Below are 17,014 nucleotides of genomic sequence, written 5' to 3' on the forward strand. Positions count from 1 at the left end.
CTGCAGCGTTAAAGCAATTAACTTGGAAGAATATTCCAGTGTTAAGAACGCACACGCACGCACACGCTCACACGCACCGTCGTTTGAAAACGCTTCGTGAAAATTTCACAATGCGATTCGCCCCACCGAAGAATGTAAATCGTCATTATAAGCCGCACGATACTATCGTGGGGCACGTGTGAGTTTCATCTTCTTGGTTCTTTCGGTAAAGTCATCACGTAGAAGGAAAATAATAAAATAATAAAAATAAAACATAATAAAATAATTCTCACGACGTTTCGGCCACAACGCAAGCAGCCGTCCTCAGGTGAAGAACAGGTCTGTCGGAAAGCCAGTGTCTGAATGAACACCACCAAGCTTGGAAGCGTATATTTAAGTTGGGTTGGAGGGGGAAGAGCGCCTTGATAAAGGAATTTGCATATTAAGAGGAATTTAGCATATTTATGGGAAATGCAGATATGGGATTAGTCACTACTTGTGAAATGCGTAGGTGGTGGGCGGGGGGTTTTCAAAGCCATATTATGCCCGTGCATTATGTAGGATTAGCAGCAACAAAGGGAGGGAATAGGGGTGAAGATTGGCCACTCGAGGCACCTCCCTTCTACGTGACTTTACCGAAAGAACCAAGAAGATGAATCCCTGCAGTCATGAAAGCTTTAAATCGAAATTTAAGTGTGAGTTTGTTAGTCCGTCTGTCCTGAATAAAAAAAAAACTAAATTTCTTCAGTGCATAACGTTTGTGAAAGGTTCGTATCAAAATTAACTGTTGATTTAACGTATTTTTTTAAATGTCAGTATTTTCTTTGAACTTACCTTCCTACAGTCACGAGAAACCTTTAAGTCAAAACTGTACGCACAAGCGCACAAAAAATATCTACGCATGCAGGCACCCGTAAATATACAAATCAAACATGTAAATATATATAAGGTCGTATCTCTTAGAGCTGTCTTCACTTCTTCTTGGTTCTTTTGGTAAAGTCACGTAGAATGGAAATAATAAAATAATAAAAATAAAACATAATAAAATTATATTATTTTATTATTTCCATTCTACGTGACGTTACCGAAAGAACCAAGAAGATGAATCCCTGCAGTCACGGAAGCTTGAAATCGAAACTGTCTTCACTTGATACAGTCATTTTGCTGTGACGGTTCCACCTGAAGACGGTGGCTTGTGTTGCCTCCGAAACGTCGTGATTTAATTTACCTGTTTTCTTTTTTAACCTACGTGACTTTACCGAAAAAACCTAAGAGTATGGATCCTTGAGGTCATGAAAGCTTCAAATCTAGAATGTAAATAGACCTTTACGCCACTGCCGAAAACATCAACAAAAACCCAAAGTGTGATTCATAACATAAATGACCACCTTATTTCAAAATAGCCGAGTGGTCACGTGACAAACCGCAAGTGTGCGCCGATTAGGCATTAACCGTACAATGGACAAACGTGTTTGCGTGTCAGCTCGTCTGTAATGATAGTTGGTGCTTTTTATCGTCAACAAAAAGGTACTCGAGTGGCCAATCTTTATAGTGTGTGGTTATCATCGTGCGCTGTGTAGCTCACGACTCTAAGGCGTAAACACGAACATTATCCACTTAGCGAACGCCGAGTGCGGTGGAGGATGGGGGGGAGGGAGGATGGGCCACGGGACCAGTCCAGGTATCACTCGCCACCGATGGTAGCCGCGGCCAGGGATTGAACTTGGGTCGCCAGGTTCGTCGTTGCAGTATGCCAACCACAGCGCCACTGCTCCAACCTCACACACCTCCGATCCAGCACGGTTGGCTACGTACGGTGCGAAAGAAGTTCAACATACGCACATGCGATCAATGTGCAGCAGTAGTCTGCAAGGCCCAATTTGGCGTGCTGCTCTCTACAACAGGATGGGCCATCGGTGGCGTGCCCCGAATTGATATTCATTGCCCAGCATCGTTCGACTTAAGCTCGCTAGGCTAATTGGAGACCCTGAGGCCACTTCGTTTGGATGGAGAGTTGCTACATCCACACAAAATGTAACGATTTAACAGTGACCTAGGGAGTGACTCACTCGCACCCCTTAGCCTTGCAGTCACTGCCTGCCTCTTCCTGGGGAGGCTGCCGAGGACACGTGGTTCACGTGGCACGGTTTTAGGCGACAAATGCTCACCGCGATGGCTGCGCAGCCAATTAATCCTCCACAAAAGCCACAGTGCTGTGTCTACCCCCCCCCCCTACCCCCGGCTCAAACAAACACGGGGGTTAGGGGTTCCCCACCTGCGAAGGCAGGCATTATTAGCCAGCATTGGAAATGTCGCGTTGTCGTGGCAGGAGTCGGCGTATCAACACCGTTGGATTATCACAAAGTAGTAGGTTTTACCGACCGAGGTCTGATGAGGAGCTACGTTGACCTCCGAACTGAATTTAAAAAGGCCAATAGGTCTCTGCGTCTCCACGTGCTCTGAGGAGAGGCCATTTTCCTCAACGTCACCTATTTTTCTTCATAGGGCAACGTTACTGACGAACGTGTTGAGTTTTTCCCCCCCGACGGGTTTCTCTGCACGGTGGTGGTGACAGATGCGTTCCAAATGAAACGGGCGCACAACGTGAAACCGCACAAGGAGACAGCTGCCTGTCGAGTAGCAAATACAGTACACACACAGATACAGTACACACACAAATACAGTACACACACAGCACACACACAACGTTGTCCCACCGCATAGCCGCAGAGATTGAATTGTTGCGGAGAAATTGGTTAGCCCCATACACGCGAAATCACACCACACTGCCGGCTGGTGTGCCCTGCTCACAGATGGATCAATAAGCCGGATGAAGATCATCAAGATGTCTCTGGATATAAAATAATAACAATGTCCGTCTAGATCAGGGGTCGGCAACCAAAATAACAAGAAGAGCCATTTCTTTCCAATTCGGTACAAAATTCAGTATTTCAAGAGCCGCAATGCATCTGAGTACATACTGTACATACGTACATATCGTCAAGAAGCAGCCCGTAAAGAGCCGCATGCGGCTCCGGAGCCGTAGGTTGCCGACCCCTGGGCTAGATGTTCAGGAAAAGCCTCATCGATTATCACGACTATTTTACAGGAAGACTGTTTTGGGAGGTTGGTTTTTTCTTTTTTTTCTTCAATTGGCTAATTCGGATGGGATGTGGAAGAAACTGGCAGACCCAGAGAGAAACCCAAAACCACGCAATTATACAACTAAAACGTCCAAAGTGAAAGCTATTTTCTGCACTGCCAATATCATGATGCCTCGCAAACCGAGCCGAGTTTATGCAGTGCCACCACACAAAAGAGATGTCTGCGTGATCCATTAACTCCCAGTGGTTCTTCTTAACCTGAGGTGCACGCCGCAACCCACTGGGGGTGCGAGATTCCCTTTCTGGGGTGTGCGAGACATGGCCAGATCTGTTTTTAGAAGGTAAATCATCGAAACACAAATTAAGTACGGCACGAAAGTACAACTACTTTGATTAATCATTATTAACATTATACACTTTCTAACGATTTAGAACCAAAGGGGTGCAAGGCTACAGTAAAGGTTAAGAACCACTGCATTAACGCCTGTCTCTAGAGCTTGTAGAGCTTAGAGGCGTCCACATTGAATGTCTATCTTCACGTACATCGGCCACCATTGCAGGATAATTGTGATCTCACCTGGGCCAGATTCGGAGTGGTGTCCGTATTTCCATCACTCGTGGGTGAATCTGCACCACTTTCACGAAACGACCCCAGGCTAAAGAATTTAAAATGCCGACCGTTAAAACAGATCCAATGGTTCCATAACGAAATGGCGTGATGTTCTCACGGTTTCGTCCACTTCTTACCATTCGTTGTTAGATTTATTTGCTGTTGCGCGGTGTTCTAGAAGCTGATGATTTTTAATAAAGGCCTTCTGTGCCCTCAGCAAGGAATCACGAACAGAATTATTGTTTACTTCCATCTACAATCTTGTTTTGCGTTAAATAAACTTCATAAACAACAAATTAAATACTTTCAAATCGGGCAATATGTAAAATAAAATGACCTATTAACATGGTTTAAAAATACCTGCATGTATAATCATATTTTCTGACGTCAAAATATACAATATATATTGACTCTTTAAAACACACAATATATATTTAATGCATTCGAATTTCACATTCAATTACGGAAAAGGGAAGTCCACGGAGGAGATGGAGCGATGGCCATCGGCCCGTGGCCAGGTGCCGGGTGGATCATTACATCGCACGCTCGTCAGAGATGGCGACGGACTGCGGGGGAGGCCTTCATCCAGCAGCGGATGGATCATGGCTGCTACTGCTGACGATGATGATGATTATTCAATTGTGGTAAGCCGACAACGCTTCTCCTGTTCAGAGTCTGGCCACAGTCACGGGATTTGTGTTCCCACCACTAAATCAGGACCAACCAATACACATGTAATAAGAGCCTATGTCAGATTCACGTGGTGATCGGCTTTGCCGGTCCCGCTTTACAGCCAATGGGGGGAGAGCCTGGGAGCATGGCCCCGGCGTGATCACGGGATGTCAGCTAGGTGATTGGTTTCGTTGGTCTGGGCCTCGGCCAATGGGAAGACAAGTCGGGGGCGTGGTCCCGGGCGTTGATGGCAGAGGTGTGGACTCGAGTCATGTGACTTGGACTCGAGTCAGACTCGAGTCATGAATTTGATGACTTGCGACTCGACTTGGACTTGCATAACAATGACTTTGTCCCACCTATGAGATGTGGACTCGAGTCATGTGACTTGGACTTGAGTCAGACTCGAGTCATGAATTTGATGACTTGCGACTCGACTTGGACTTGCATAACAATGACTTTGTCCCACCTATGGTTGATGGGGGATCTGGAACATTCGGCGCAGGCTGTTGAGGATTGGCTGGAGTGTACCACGTGACCCAGGCGTTAAATAAGGGGAGAGAGGAGAGACACGGGGTCAGACACGGAACTAAGAGAGGGAGAGGCCACGCGCGAGTGGGGCTCCGGGTGCCACGTGGTGGTGGGTCTCTGGTGACTGTCTGCCCGCTTCCCGTTCGTTGCCTGCCAGCAACGGGGAGTGTTTGTGAACTGCAAAGGAAGTGAAATAAAAGGACCGATTCTACAAGCCGTCTCCAGCGTGTTATTACACACATATCAATATGTTGGTATGTTTTACGTCGGGGCTTTTGTATTGCGCTGAGAATGCGTGCTCAATAAAATGAACTCAACAGACTGTTTGGGCAAGTGCTGTTAGCGAGCACCTATGAAGATTGACACGGCAAACAAGGGGGTGGGTGGGCAACACCACGCCCGGATGGATCATGGCTGCTACCTTTGTCTCCCCAGTGGCGATGTTTACACACCGCACCAGGTACTCATTTGAGGCCGAGTGGACCGAGGGGAGTCCCAGGAGCGGTTCAGATCATTGTCACTGGTGTTGGCCGTGAGCGGGAATCGAACCCGGGTTGCCGGGTTCGTAACGCAGCACGCTAACCGCTACACACAACCGCTCCCTCACGTACACGGACACACATGAGCACAGCATAATTCCTGGCCCTTCTACATTTGTGCAATGTCAATTCATCAGTGCACCACATGAACACCTGGTTCTTGCCAACAAGTGTTCTCTGCCAGTGTATTAACACCCAAGCAGGGTCTCTCAGAAAACATCCAAGACCACCCCCCACCAGAGTTGTTCACCTGGGCTTAAACCACTAACTGTTGTTGTTTCATCCCGTTGTTATTTTTCCCACAAAAGTTCGTCCTGATTACTCTTTGGTTTTTTCGGTAAAGTCATGCAGGTAAAAAATTAAAATAAATTAAATCACGACGTTTCGGAAGCAACACAAGCCTACGTGACTTTTACCGAAAAAAAAAACAAAGAGTATGAATCCTTTGAAGTCACGAAAACTAAAAATCTAGAATTAAATTCGTCTTGATTGTGCTGTGGGAGACGTGTCACACAACGAAGTATCCTTTCGGATCCCCCCACGTGTACAGCGACTTAACCCTTTGCACTGGAAAACGGCCCAAGGAAGCGGAGATCACAGAGCCACCTCTGAGTGACCTCCAATTCACACAGTACGGGGTCAGCACTTTCCCACTCGCTCTGCCATACGGGAGAGTTATTGTTCGTCGCTGGAGAGCTGAACTGATATTTTAATTCTCAGAGCTAGAAGTCGTCCAAATTAGGTTGTAGCACCACATTTAAAGTAAACTTTTTGTTGTGTGTGTGCAGCCATTGTCGACTGAACTGAGACCCTTGATATCCTGCTTTAACCACAGGCAGCTGCGTGGATCAAACTACGAACCTAGTCCACACGGTACCATCCATAGTCCTTTTAGAAAGAGATAGCATGCTGGTTTAATCTCAGTGGATTTAGTTTATTTTCTTTCAAGGAAGATACACGCGCCATTATTGATTCAATGTAGGCAGTGTGTTCCTACTGTGGCACATCGCACGTGTCCCTAAGTCCCTAAGTTACGGGACATAAGCCAAAAATGCCCAGGGTCAAGAAAAGGACGCAAAACCGGGGATGTATTTGCGTAATCATCTCCATTCATCTCATTGCAGTCTCTGTATTTAATAAGCTTGCCGCTTCCACCACGCGTCTTGCGACCACTGCTGCTGACACTGGGTGCTGTGGCCGCTTCCGTTACTGCCGTTGCTGCTGCTGCCGGCGGGAGACGTTGATCACCATGATAATGAAATATCTCGCTGGGCGGCTCAGCAGTCGAGCGAGTGGCTCGCGGCTCGCAATCGTAGAGGTCTGCGACATCAAATCATCGTTGAGGGTTGACGGAGGCCCATGAAATCATCCGGGGTGGATGCAATGGATACCACGTTGTGTGGAGGGCACCAGTGTTCGTACTGTGGATAAACTCGTCTCTGCCATAGGAATGAGGAATTTCCGGCACTGGCTCAGGGCTGTGCACACACTCCGGCTAGCTGGGAAAAGGCGGGGGGTATTGGTCTCCTTGCTCGCCCTTGGCTCCTTGATCTCTCCCTTTCATCTCCTCCCTTTCCCTCTTTCGAATCCCAAATCTCTTCATTCTCTGCCCCCATGACATCTCTCTGCTCATCATCTATCGTCCTCCTGGCCCACATCATTCTTTTTTTGATCATCTCGAATACATTCTTTATTCCATTCTACCCCTGCCTCACCCATTCATTCTTCTGGGTGATCTTCATCAATCTCAGCACTCCCTCTGTTGCTTCCGTTCGTCCTTCCCCTTGTCAATTCATTAAATTTCCACCTCCCATCTTCCCCGACTCATTTGAGCAGGAATGCACTTTGACTTTTGATGATGATGATGATAATTATGACGACAGCTTGAACCGTGTCTCTGCAATGAGTGAAGGACTGATGCACGTAAATTAGCACCGCACGAGGATATTTTTAATATTCGTTGGCGCCTGAGACCGGGAGATTTCAATGCGTGCGGAAGAAGCGAGGGGGGGGGGGGCACTCACATCTCATCCGTGTAGGCGAGCCCAAAGTACTCCTTCTCCTTCAGGCTTACATGGGACGCCACGAGATCCAACAGCTCCTTCCCCAGCAGCTTGGGCTGGAACACAAGGGTTGGCAACAGGGCAACGTCACAATTCAGTCGTTAAATTCAGGGGTCCCCAACTCCCGGGCCGTGGACCGGTACCGGTCCGTGGCCTGTTAGGAACCGGGTCGCACAGCAGCAGGAGGTGAGAGCGGTGAGTCCGCGCGTGGCCCGCCCCCATTGTTGTATTATTCACCACTTCCGTCCGCGCCTCTCTCCCGCACTGCGCACTCGTCTCAGTCACGGTGTTGGTGAGCCCACAAGCTCTAGCCCCTAGTAGCCACGGTGAGTAAAAAACAAACGTCGCTGGAGAGCTGCTTTGAAAAGGGGGAAAGACCCAATGATGACCCCCCCCCACCCCGGTCCGTGAACAAAATTGTCTTCCAAGAAACCGTTCCCTGGTGCCTATAAGGTTGGGGACCGCTGTGTTAATTATTTCCGTGACATTCCAACTTTTGCCATCGGCATCGGCACATGGCGCTGTAACAACTGCAATCGTCAGCGCAACTGGACTTGCAATCCAGAGGTCGCCAGTTGGAAACGATTTCCCGGCGTGGCAGTTGAGCTCACATCATATGTAGGCAGCGTTGAAATATTAGGCGGGGGGCGGGAAGGGGTGGGGAGGTGGGGGTAGCTGTTTGAACTTGCCATTGCCTCAACTTGGTACGGAAACATTTAAACGATTTCACTTGTCATCATCACCATCGTCAGCCACGATCAATCCACTGCTGGGCGAAGGCTTCGTAGGGCGCTACGGGCGCGGGGTCGGAAAGGTCGTGCGCATTATTTTAACGACCATTTAATGCCACCGTTGCTTTCGCAGCCGCGGGGGATTGGAATCTAATTGTCGCCGTTGTGGCTAGCTTGCTTGGGGGAAGATCTGTTTGGGAAAATGTCAGCAGCACGGCTCTGTGCAACAGAAATTAAATGGCTGCCTCTAATGACATAATTAAACCAATTTACATTGCTCGTTGTAGAGGAGGAGGAGGAAGTCGTGGAGCTGGGCTTGTACAAACAACAAAAAACCAAGAGACCACTTAAGTGATCACGTGTGAATTTGAAGGGGCAACAGGATGCAAATTCAGACAATGTTACGCAAGGTTAGATATTTTCCGCCAAAATACAAAACCACAAATTCTTCCACGATCAATTTGTAGATTCTCAAATGCAAGGGCTCCGTGATTGGAACAATAATGTTTAGGTTTACAAAGCATCGTTCATGCGTAGTGCATCTCACAATCTCTGAGGAACAACAGACAGACGCGAAAGCAGCAGGCATGCAGGCGCGGTGCCAGCACTACCAATTTCACACGCTCTGCAGTCCACTACATATTAAGATAGTTTCAGCCAATTCATCGTAGTTTAAACAAGTGCGAACAAATCGGAGAACCCGGAGAAACGCCCAAGTGTGCGAAGGGTCAACATTGTATCCCATAGCGAAGGGACAAATTATAAGTTCCCAACTTCACTGCACCGCCTCCTCCTGGCGAGCCAGGGTATGGCACCTCAATGCCCACGGAGTTTCGCAACATGTGTGTGATGCACGAACCCTTGCCTCCACAGAGCTGGATTACAGGCCACATGAATAGTCACCACTGCCCGGCTGTCATAATTTTGTATTATTATTATTTATAGATTTGAAGCTTTCGTGACTGCAAGGATTCATATTCTTAGGTGTTTTCGGTAAAGTCACGTAGGTAAAAAATGTAAATTAATAAAAGTATAATGAAAATCAAATAAAAATCACGACGTTTCGGAGGCAACACCTGAAGACGGAAGCTTGTGTTGCCTCCGAAACGTCGTGATTTTTATTTTATTTTAATTTTACTTTTATTAATTTTAATTTTTTTACCTACGTGACTTTACCGAAAAAACCTAAGAATATTATTATTATTATCGTGTGCTACCTGCTACAGCGTTATAATTTACAACAGCATCCATTAAAATCTTGACCTAAAGCTTTCGTGACTGCAGGAATTCATATTCTTTGGGTCTTTCGGTAAAGTCATAGGTTCAAAGACGGCCGCTTGTGTTGCGATCGAAACGTCGTAGCTTTTTTTTAATTTTCTCTGAACCTATCTACGTGACTTTACCGAAAGATCCAAGGAATATGATTACGCATCCCTCAAACATTTCTACTCTTTGCAGGGTATCATGCATTATACTCATGAAATGATCACATCGTTAATGAGACGCTTTTGTAGCTTGAGAAATATAATTAAACAATTTAGTGCGTTTTTTTGTTTGTTACTAAACATCCCTGCAAATAACACCTTTGCTTATGACAGAAGTGGCCCGTGTAAAAATGTAAATGGATTGCATTTCAGATGAATTGTGTCAAAAGCTGCCGTCCACAATGTACACTTGTGTTGGAGAGCATTTTTGTAATTGCCATAATCACAAAAGAAAAGCTTAGTCATGCCTTAAACCGGAACACAATTATTCCACTTAGCATCATTCAACGATATCCAAATGAATAATAACGATAATTTACAATCTTCCGTTTCATCCACAGTTTGACGATACTTCACCATGCTGGTCAATGCTGGTTGGTGAAAGAGATGGGGGGGGGGGTGTTCAGATATCACAGACCAGCGATGTTAGTCGTGGCCAGGAATCAAACTCAGGTTGGCAGGTCCTTAGCGCAGTGCCCTCACCATTGTGAACGCCCATTAGCTACCAAAAGTTATGAAATACCATCGGGGGTTATGAGCCAGGGGTTTCAATTTTACATTTCTTACTGCAGGAACCACTCTCATCTATTATATAGAGTGACCACCACTGTTGTCACTAACCCCTTCTCGTTCCAAGACGTCTGCACGTTGCCGAGCAGGTAAGTGGGTCCCTTTCACCGCTGAATCTCGGAAACGCGCGAACGACGAGTGTTTATATTTCGTGCAACCGGTAGACATTCTACGCGTTCTGCAGCCCTTCCAGACGGAAAGCAGCGGTAACGGTGCCTTCCTCGCGCTGTCACACTGCCGAGGAGTGGCCTACCCCACGCGCACGACTCTCCAGTCTGCAAGGGGACGTGCCCACGTCTGCCTCTGAACTCTGCACGCCCTCAATCCTCCAATGCTTCTCCTTCAGTCATCTCTATGACCCTGTTACCATGGCAACCCCCCCACCACCACCTACCCCGGTCCCCACTTCCAGTCCACGCAGCCTCTAAGGCTCCACGCGCCGGGCCTGCTGCTTGCTTGTGGCTCCCCCACGGACACAAGCCGTGGACGAGACGAAGAGATGGCGTCACGCGTTGAACTTTGCACGTTTGTGAACCGATGGGAATTTCCACGATTTGGCTCCTGTCGATTGGCAATGGGATGCTACATTACACAACGTGGAAGTGCCGTGCTGCTCAAATGAGCGTGGAATTGGTGGCCATCTCCGTCAGTGACCCAGAGCCAGTGGTGGAAGTTTCATATCCCGACTGGGTGGGAGGAGGAGGTGGGACACGTGTCCATTGAGCATGCGCACTTCGTGGAGCTACAAACACATCTTTGGTTCTTCTTCTTGGTTCTTTCGGTAAAGTCACGTAGAAGGAAAATAATAAAATTAAAACATAATAAAATAATTCTCACGACGTTTCGGCCACAATGCAAGCAGCCGTCTTCAGGTGGAGAACAGGTCTGACAGACCTGTTCTCCACCTGAAGACGGCTGCTTGCAGACCTGAAGACGGCTGCTTGACAGACCTGTTCTCCACCTGAAGACGGTTGCTTGCGTTGTGGCCGAAACGTCGTGAGAATGATTTTATTATGTTTTATTTTTATTATTTTATTATTTTCCTTCTACGTGACTTTACCGAAAGAACCAAGAAGATGAATCCCTGCAGTCACGAAAGCTTTAAATCGAAATTTTTTGTTCTTTTTTAATAAACCCAGCAGCTGCCCAACTAAGCAGGACTTTTTCAACTCGCAAACCTTCCGATACACGGGCGATCGTGTCCTTCCTTCCAGTTAGAGTATGCATGCGAGTGGTTTTTTTTCGTTCGGGAAAGGGCGTTGATTGGGTGATTACACAAAGACAAAGATCCCCCGTATAGCCTTAACAATCTTGTCGGTAGAAGTGCCGTTACCGAGCGCTGGCGTGAGTGGCCAGCACCACGCGCGACCGCCTTTGTCTCCCTAGTGACGATGATTACCACGCCAAGTACTCATTTGAGGCCCAGGACCGGTTCAGATAATCGTCACTGGTGTTGGGCCAGTGACGATTATCGCCGGGTTCGTAGCGCAGCGTGCTAACCACTACCACTCCCCACAGTCATGGACTTACAGTAGCTCCGTCCATGACTGTGCCCGATTGTCTATCCACCCGAGCGTGTATTTTCAAGCGCTCGCCTGATTGGGTAAAGGGCATTGATTTGGCGATGCCACATACACAGGGACACGCGCAGCCCTCGATGCTTCCTCCGGCAAAGGATAAAAACAGCGGTACCACAGGGTGACATCCCCTTAAACGTGATGGGATTAGGCTTCCAGCATGGAACAGCATGGGATTAGCACGTGACGTGAGCATCAATGAGATTTGTCAACCCCCCCCCCCCCGCCGCAAAGCAGGGCCATGCTTAAAAAACTGGTCCCAAGGTGCTGATGTGGTCCAATTGACCCAACAACAAAGCTTCGTCAATAACGGTGTAAAAAACCGGCACATATCTGTGGCAGCGAGATACACGCGTTCCTCCGTTTGGAAAGCGATTATTTTTCAATCGTGCGCCGTGAAGTCCCGGCCGCGGTAGGCAGCTGCTCTATAAATATTTGAGTCGCGGATTTAAAAGGGAACTTCGGCTGCACAAGTTCACAATGCCCCCGAGGCTGTGATGCGCTCAAGAGATTTCAGAGGAGCGATCTTGCTCTGGCTAAACCCATCCCAGCTTCACCTTCAGCTTCCCCGCCCCCACCCCTCTCCCGCCGCTCTGTCCTTCAACAACAACGGCGACATCAACAAGAACGCAAAGTTCTAAGGCCAAAGGCAAAAACACGCTTGTTCATGCTCCGACAAGCGTGGGCTGCTGGTTGGGTGTTCATCACCAACGATGCTGCTGCCCCCACGTGGGTGCTGCCCCCACGTGGGTGCGCCCCCCTCCGCCACTTCCGCCCCCCCCCTTCAACCATCCTCCCATTTTTTTTCAATTCCTAATATCCTCGTGTGTTGGGTGAAGAGATGCGAACAGGCGATAGAGACGAGATAAGAGATTTGCAGACAACATTACGAGATGTGATGAGATCAAAAGAGAAGCAGGAAAAAAAAAGACGAGAGATACGAGAGCTTTCATTGATAATAATAATTGACATTTAGAAGGTGCAATTAAACCAGGGGTTTATCTGAGTGCGCCGTGCAAGAAGTTAGGAAACTTTTCGATTTAAAGCTTTCGTGACTGCAGGGATTCATCTTCTTGGTTCTTTCGGTAAAGTCACGTAGAAGGGAAGTAATAAAATAATAAAAATTAAACATATTTTATTTTGTTTTAAAACATATTTTATTATGTTTTATTTTTATTATTTTATTACTTCCCTTCTACGTGACTTTACCGAAAGAACCAAGAAGAAGTTAGGAAACATCGATCGTCCAAAGTAGTCCCGAAGTCCACTGGTCACACGTGAAGAGTGTAGGCCAGGCGGCACGGACGAGTCTTTTGAGAAGCCCTAAACAGTGCGAGTGAGCTCGCCTGCCTAACCACCAGTGGCAGAACCATGCTGCGTACATCAAGCCCTGCTATGTATTAGGAGCCATGTTTTATTCATAGAGAGAGCCACGAATGAGCTCGTTACGTTCATTACGATTTTAAATTCGAGATATGATGCACCCAGATTTTCCATGAACCCCGATGCCCCCCTTTCCCCCTGAGCTTCTTGGGGTGCAATTATTCTGGGGTGCTATGAATCTGAAGTGCTGTGATTTTGTGGTGCTGTGATTTTGGGGTACTGTGATTTTGGTGTGCTGTGATTTTGGGGTGCTGTGATTTTGGAGTGCCGTGATTTTGGAGTGCCATAATTTTGGAGTGCCGTGATTTTGGTGTGCTATGATTTTGGTGTGCTGTGATTTTGGAGTGCCATAATTTTGGGGTGCTGTGATTTTGGGGTGCTGTGATTTTGGGGTACTGTGATTTTGGTGTGCTGTGATTTTGGTGTGCTGTGATTTTGGTGTGCTGTGATTTTGGTGTGCTGTGATTTTGGAGTGCTGTGATTTTGTGGTGCTGTGATTTTGGGGTACTGTGATTTTGGTGTGCTGTGATTTTGGGGTGCTGTGATTTTGGGGTGCTGTGATTTTGGGGTACTGTGATTTTGGTGTGCTGTGATTTTGGTGTGCTGTGATTTTGGTGTGCTGTGATTTTGGTGTGCTGTGATTTTGGAGTGCTGTGATTTTGTGGTGCTGTGATTTTGGGGTACTGTGATTTTGGTGTGCTGTGATTTTGGGGTGCTGTGATTTTGGAGTGCTGTGATTTTGGAGTGCCATAATTTTGGGGTGCTGTGATTTTGCTCGGTTTCTTTACCCTCCTACGCCACCCCTGCTCAGAGGCAATGTCAGCCCTGATTGAGCCAGTGGGTGGAAATGGCACATTCACAAAGCAGAAGCGGAAAGTCTTTTCCATTAGGCAACCACTGTTGACGTCCCAGTGTACAGAACTCACGGCATTTGTGCCTCACAGCAACATGTGCCGAGGTTGGATTCCCCACTGGGGTCGACTATCTCCGTGACGTTTCTATGTTCTTTTCCTGTTCTTCACGGGTTTCCTCTAGTTTCCTCCCATAGCTAAAACAACAACATCAACAAAAACCCCAACATACAATGCTGTCCGGTATTGAAGGAGAAAAACAGGGACAAGAGCGTATCAGCATCAACACCAGCAGCAACACAAATCCCGTCCAGCAGACGAGCGGGCAACTCTTTGGCCACAGTGCGCGGGCCGATGCTTTCCGCTCAAGGGTTGGGCCCTCTCATCCCACCGGCGCGCAGGAAACGTCTAGCTGTTCTCCGCAGTCGTCATCGTTCGCGATGGACAGCTGAAGAAAAAGGCATCGGCCAAACAGCCCATTTCCTTAGAAATTATTCCGAAGATTACTCACTCTGGGATTTACAAACGGCAACATCGCCCCCCACTGAGACAACTCCTGGGGACCCTCCTGAAAATAAGTATCTTGAGACTTTCTTGGGTAAATAAGCGAAGTCCAGGATTAACAATAAATTTAGTGATTCACTCCGAAGGGATGGTAAACTAAACTGACCCCCCCCAAATGAAGCATCACCTTGGAAGCATACAATCGTGAGTGAAGAACCCATTACATTTTCTTTTTAATAAACCTTTGCATGAGGCAACAAAACGAGCATGAATTAAACAATACTCCTGCAGACGCACATTTGCCAATAAATGCGTAAGATACACACAACAACCTCTAAGGAGCATTAAATTAGCAGATAAAAAGGAAACCATTTAAAAAAGGGCCGTAAGCGATACATCACAAAACTTAAACGTGATATTTACATTTGCTGTAGGGCAGTATTATCTGACGAGTTAGTTTCGTATCGGTTTGAGTGTTTTCGTTCGAGCCTTACTATACTGATGGACTCCTGGAACCAATTACACGCTTTGGCAGATTCAACATAACGGCCTATAATCTCCGCTCTTAAAATCAAGTCACGCCCACATTGGTTGCTCTTTGCTGGTATTTCTTTCTTGAAGACCGCTTTAATGAAGAACTGTGAGCGTGTCCCAGAAGAGTGAGGGTATCACAGTCAGAATAAATCTCACCGTCACTAAACTATTCTGTACGCATGATAAGCTCTAAAACATTACACACATTTTAGTTTTTTTTTCACATCAAGAAAATTAACTGAGCCCAGCACTCAGATTAACACATCTCTCTTCAGGGCCCAATTGTGTTTTTTTTTATTCCGTGGGACGTGGACGTCCCGCATATACCAGCATTTACCGCCCATCCCTTGTTAACGCTGAGAAGGCGGTGGTCGGAGTGCTGCCGGACCCTTCTGCTTGAACTGCTCGAGTCCCAGGGGGCTGAGGGTGTCCCCCACAATGCAGTTCAACTCGGTGGTGAACAGGAGGATTTCTCCACAAATCTGGCTGTCCGTCTGATGATGCCAGTTGTAATTACTGACAAAAGGCCGTACTCAGATTGTAAATGTTGTGGGTTTACTCTCCAACACACCGGTGTGCTGTACTAGCGACGAATTGGCATGTTCTGTTTACGTGACAAACCTTACTAGTTGGCTGTGTCTGGTGGTGGTGGGTTTTACGACACATTTGCATTTACACCTTCTAACCCAAAAAAACCTCTGTTATGGATGATGAACGAGTGGTAACGACGAACGCCTGAGTCTCGACGGTGTGCGGGGGTTGTGCCGTTCAAGTCACCTGGACCAGGAGCTCCAACTTCCGGTCGTCCAGAAGATTAATCTGGCACCGACGCCCTTCCGTCATCTGTGGCGCGCGCACACACAGAGGAGAGAGCAATGGTTGAATGAGCGTGGGCTGGGTGGGGTCCGAGGGTTAGAGCATGAGCGTGTGTTGAGTATCGGGGCAGCTCAGCCAACCCTCCTGGGTTAAATAAGTAATATTGAAAAAAAAACGTTTATGAAATGTACCGTACGAGTAATGGAAGAACTCCACGACTCCAGGAAGTGGCCCCTAAGCTTGCCATCACGTAACGGGCTCCGTGGTGATTTACAGCCAACGTCACTTGAGCGTGGACAATTAGACCCAAGCCGAAACATAACATATAAAAAATATAATGTTTAAAAATATATATATTTTTTTTTAATGATACAATATCGTATTGTCATCAGTATGACATAAGTTTGCAGTCCATACCACATTGGGAAGTGGGTAAAAATTGAGTTACAAGATTTGAAGATACAACAACAGACAGAGTGAGTTAATAAAAAGTGTGTAAAAAGGAAGAGGACTCCCCACCCCACCCCACCCGGTTCCCCCCTCCCCCTTCCTCCCTCCCCATGTCCCTTTCCTTCCCCCGGTATTATAGTTATCTTCCACCTCCACCCCTTTCCCCTCACCATAAATACCTCGCCTGGTATACAGGAGGTGGTGGGTTCGATCCCGACCCTGACGCCTGCTGCTGTATATTTGGAGTTTGCGTGTCTCTCTCTCTCTCATCATCATCACGGTGGCTAGGAGATGTTAACTACCTCGCCTGGTATACAGGAGGTCGCGGGTTCGATCCCGACCCTGACGCCTGTTGTACATTTGCAGTTTGCGTGTCTCTCTCCCCGTGGTCACGTGGATTTTTCTCCAGGTCCTCCGGTTTTCCCCTCCACATTTAGAATCAAAGACGTGCCGTTCAGAACATTTGGCTGCTGTACATTTCCGGACGATAAGCCCACTTCGTTGCGCTATCAGCTCAGTGGGGACTTAGCTGCCAAAATAAAAATAGTTTGGTTTTGTATAAACCTTCTTGTACCCCCCCCCCCCCTCCTTCTCCGGCATGTGCTCCCCCCACCTG

The 17,014-nt window shown here is 47.4% G+C and overlaps 1 protein-coding gene across 2 annotated transcripts in view; it reads right to left on the reverse strand.

Annotated features, from left to right (window-relative positions):
* Nucleotides 1-17,014, reverse strand: part of LOC144732882 (uncharacterized) — a 295,786-nt gene that overhangs the window by 181,021 nt on the left and 97,751 nt on the right. For both annotated transcript variants that reach the window (XM_078614545.1, XM_078614544.1), the window contains exons 2-3: nt 15,910-15,975; nt 7,460-7,554 (exon numbers count right to left, since the gene is read on the reverse strand). In XM_078614545.1, the coding sequence (XP_078470671.1) occupies nt 7,460-7,554; nt 15,910-15,975 (161 nt within the window). The remainder of the gene's footprint in view (nt 1-7,459; nt 7,555-15,909; nt 15,976-17,014) is intronic.

Source organism: Lampetra planeri, chromosome 44 (assembly GCF_965212315.1).
Source record: "Lampetra planeri chromosome 44, kcLamPlan1.2.h2, whole genome shotgun sequence".
NCBI lineage: Eukaryota > Metazoa > Chordata > Hyperoartia > Petromyzontiformes > Petromyzontidae > Lampetra > Lampetra planeri.